At 37.9% G+C, this 3,488-nt stretch overlaps 1 protein-coding gene across 1 annotated transcript; it reads right to left on the bottom strand.

Annotated features, from left to right (window-relative positions):
• Positions 1-1,255: 1,255 nt before the first annotated feature.
• GTF2H5 (general transcription factor IIH, polypeptide 5) lies at positions 1,256-3,290 on the bottom strand. Its single transcript, XM_008947077.1, has 2 exons — positions 3,196-3,290; positions 1,256-1,641 (listed from the first exon to the last, which is right to left on the bottom strand). Exons 1-2 carry the CDS (start codon positions 3,228-3,230, stop codon positions 1,461-1,463), a joined length of 216 nt encoding a protein of 71 aa, XP_008945325.1. The 5' UTR covers positions 3,231-3,290; the 3' UTR covers positions 1,256-1,460.
• Positions 3,291-3,488: the final 198 nt, after the last annotated feature.

The raw sequence follows: 3,488 nt of genomic DNA, 5'->3' as shown, positions 1-3,488 counted from the left end.
CTTTCTCCTGAAGATTCTCTATTCCTGGAGGGTAAAAAAACCACGACCCCAAACCGAACACTAACTGCATATCTACTGGACAAGATAAAAAAAAGCAACAGTGGGAGATTCAGTAAACTATTCTTTGTAAAAGCCATTCTATTTACACTTGCTTTTCCCCCAAAGATTAAAAAGGTGGCATCTATGTGATGGACATGAGCAACTCTGAAAAAAGAAGCTTCCCTTTAAAGCAACATCCTAAAAGTCTTTAATTTATAAATGAAAACTTGGAGATCCAACAAATTGTATTATTTTTGAGTAGGAAGTAGGATAGGAGAGATGTTAATACACGTTCTTGTTTTTGTAATCTGTATCTGCCATATTTGCAGACAGAAGTCTTCACAGGTTTTATTATCCTGCACTAGCCAGCTTACTAAGCAAGCCAGTGTCTGAGGGAGTGAGTTACAGATAGTATAAAAATACACTTGCGAAACTATGAGGCTTTTCCTTTGCAGCAAAGTGCAATAAGGAAGGAAGAATCAAGTAGAAGGGAAAACAACCAACCAAATACACAAAACCCCTACACCACCCCAAAAAAAAAAAAAAAACAAGCACTCTCCTTTGCAGGTAGAACAACCAAGTCTTTATTTCCCCTTCCCGATCACATTGCTTACTATGACCAGTTATCAGTTTCAGTGAAAAAATACAAGCAATTATTCTAAGGGATTGGTCTCCCATTTATGCTACCTCTTTAATTTGCTATTGTTAATACGCAAGTAATCAGTTTACAATTAAAAGATTATGATCTAGGATAATGAATTTCGTTGTCTCCATCCCCCTCCTCCCTTCCAGACTCCTAGATTTCCACCACCACTCCCCAAACCCAAAATACAGAAAGCATAGTAGGCAAGTAGTATGGGGCACTTGTGAAATGTATGAAAAAAACCAATCAACCAACAACAGAAAAGTCTTACTAACTTTCATTTTGATACATAAAACTATTAAGTTAAAGCAGTATCTGACCACACTTTCAACTTATGAAGGCATTCCATCAAGCACAGATCATACTTGAAGACACTCTTTATATTCTATGTTACATACTATAACCAGATTTAATCAATTCCACAGGAAAGTGTCATGTAGCAGACTTCAGACAGCATTCCAATAAAGAAACGTTACTCTAACTTTTGGGTTGTACCATCTTGCAAGAAAAAAAATTCTAAAGGAAAAAGAGCATGTATCAAAAAACTCTAGGCAAGTCCTCAAGTGTATTATCTTAAGGATTTACTAAAGATAATCTTTCCAAATGAGAAATAAAATCCAACTCAAAAGTATTTTGTCTACGAACAACTTCCATTTTCTAGAGTAGCCGCTTCCATTTAGAATTTACTAACCACAGCGTATCTATTAAAATAGTAACAACCTAAGGTATTAAAATTTACTACTCCAAAACTTGCAGCGATGTCATTTCTCTCATCTTTTTACTTCTGAGTAATAGGAAAAGAGTTCTGGTCCATTAACTCGCCCACTCTCTCCTGAAGGAAGTTAACCAACTCAGCTAATACAAAGACATGAGTTTCATCCAGGTCTTGTATGATGAACTTCTTTCCCAATGCATTTGACTCATCCAAGTAGAGCAGAAATTGCTTCATTGCTGGGTCACTGTAGGGACAAACAGATCAGAACCCACTGCATTGTAATACAATAAAGGTAAAAACAGAAAAAAAACCAGTGTTTGAAGACATTCCCAAAGTTCTTTGGGAGACTAATGCTAACTTCAAGAGGTGCTCGCCATTCCAGTAGAGTGTAAAGCTTTGGAGAAAGTTGTTTCTTTCGTACTAATTGCTTGGGTTACTTTACAGATGAAACCAAAGTGATAATAAAATGTAATGGGAAGAACCAGCTCCTTGATTAGCAGAAAAGTGTCCCTATGCTGCTGTTGAAGCAGCTTTAAAAGAAGCCACAGTACCCAACCCTTTTTAAGGCAAGTTTAAACCTACATTTCTATCTTCAGCAACAGCACCATAAAAACATGTTTTCTTAAAGCATATTTTTTGTTTAAAGGTACCCAAAACCCAAGAGAAGATAACCTCACCTGAAGTAGCATGGCAGAGAGAACAAGTGGTCATGTATGAACTGTACATGTATCACACCATAAATTAACACCCTCTTATTTTTCATGATGTCACCTTTTAAGTTAAATTTAAGTCTTTAGAAGGAAGCATTTTGGAAGTATGGAAACAACAGGTAACTGAAACAGCTGTATTATACTAAGCAGCTAAATAAAGTGGCTTCAAATAATAAGCTCTTTGATCCACTGCAATTTTGAAGAATTCAGAAAGTATTATTCTGACACAAGTTTTGACAAAAAAGGAAAAAAACGCTCTTTTGTTAAACTTAGTATTTGATTGCAACAGCTGGTGAAAAGTGCAAGAAATACAGTAACCTGGAATTAGATAGCTCAGAACACTTTCAAGATTATGAACATAGTTGTTTTGGCAATATAGTTTTTCTTAAAAAGAATTCTTAGTAGCATAGTAAATTTGAAAATGTCCTTAGTTAATTCCCTCTTAAGTGCAGTAGAAGGACTAATTCTCCCTTACCCAAAAGTATATATGGACAAAGACATATATTATGAAACCACACCCTCTCCCTGTCCTCTATACAGCAACTCAAAACATAACCTGTAGTACAGGCTGAAATATGCAGAAGCATGACTAGAGTAAGAACTCTCAGAGTACAAGTAATTTTGAGAAAAGGGTAACGTGAAACTCTGGAAGCATTATTGTCTTCAGAAGAAGCACTATTTACATGCTCTGTCATATAAGAAGAGAAACAAAATACTTGAGAAAAGTTAGATACCAAAAGTACACAATTTCCACCACTCTTTTGCATCCCCTTTTGGAGGGGTACAGGGAGGATTACTTTTTCCTTCTTTCAATCAGCTGTACTCTAGGGACTGACACAAATAGGATTATATGCCACAAGCTTTTGTCCTAGCTGGTATCACCAGCCTGCACGAAGCTCAGCAGTAGCCAGAAACTGATTTTCACACAATCAACATACAGAACTGTAATCGTGATTGTTCAGCGTCATCCCTCCTCACAACAATTCTTTTTTTGAGGGTCTAGACTCTTAACTTATCGAGAATATCTCCAGCTCTAAAGAACTAAGTAGACTTTAAAACAAGGCCAGGCAGCAAGTGCTGTTACTAACCATTCAATCAGGACGCCTTTCAGAACATTCACCATCTTCTCAGCTCTCTTACGAATGCTGAAAGAAGAGGTGACAAGAACGACTCGTGCTTTGGACTACACACGTAAACAGAGGAAACCTGAAAGAAAAAGAAACAAGGACTTAGTTGAACTCGGGGATCCTCCAAAGCCAGTTGGACAGCAGGGCTCGCTCCGGTGTGACGCCGAGCTACGAAAACCGAAATCCGCCCCGCTCACCCCGAGAGCTGTCCGGAAGGCTCTGCCCCCACCAACCCCGCGGGCAGCGCGGCCGAG

This window comes from Merops nubicus, unplaced genomic scaffold, assembly GCF_000691845.1.
Source record: "Merops nubicus isolate BGI_N331 unplaced genomic scaffold, ASM69184v1 scaffold52189, whole genome shotgun sequence".
In the NCBI taxonomy this organism is placed as follows: Eukaryota; Metazoa; Chordata; class Aves; order Coraciiformes; family Meropidae; genus Merops; species Merops nubicus.
Note: the sequence above shows the minus strand (reverse complement) of the source record. Positions and strands in the feature narration are given on the sequence as shown.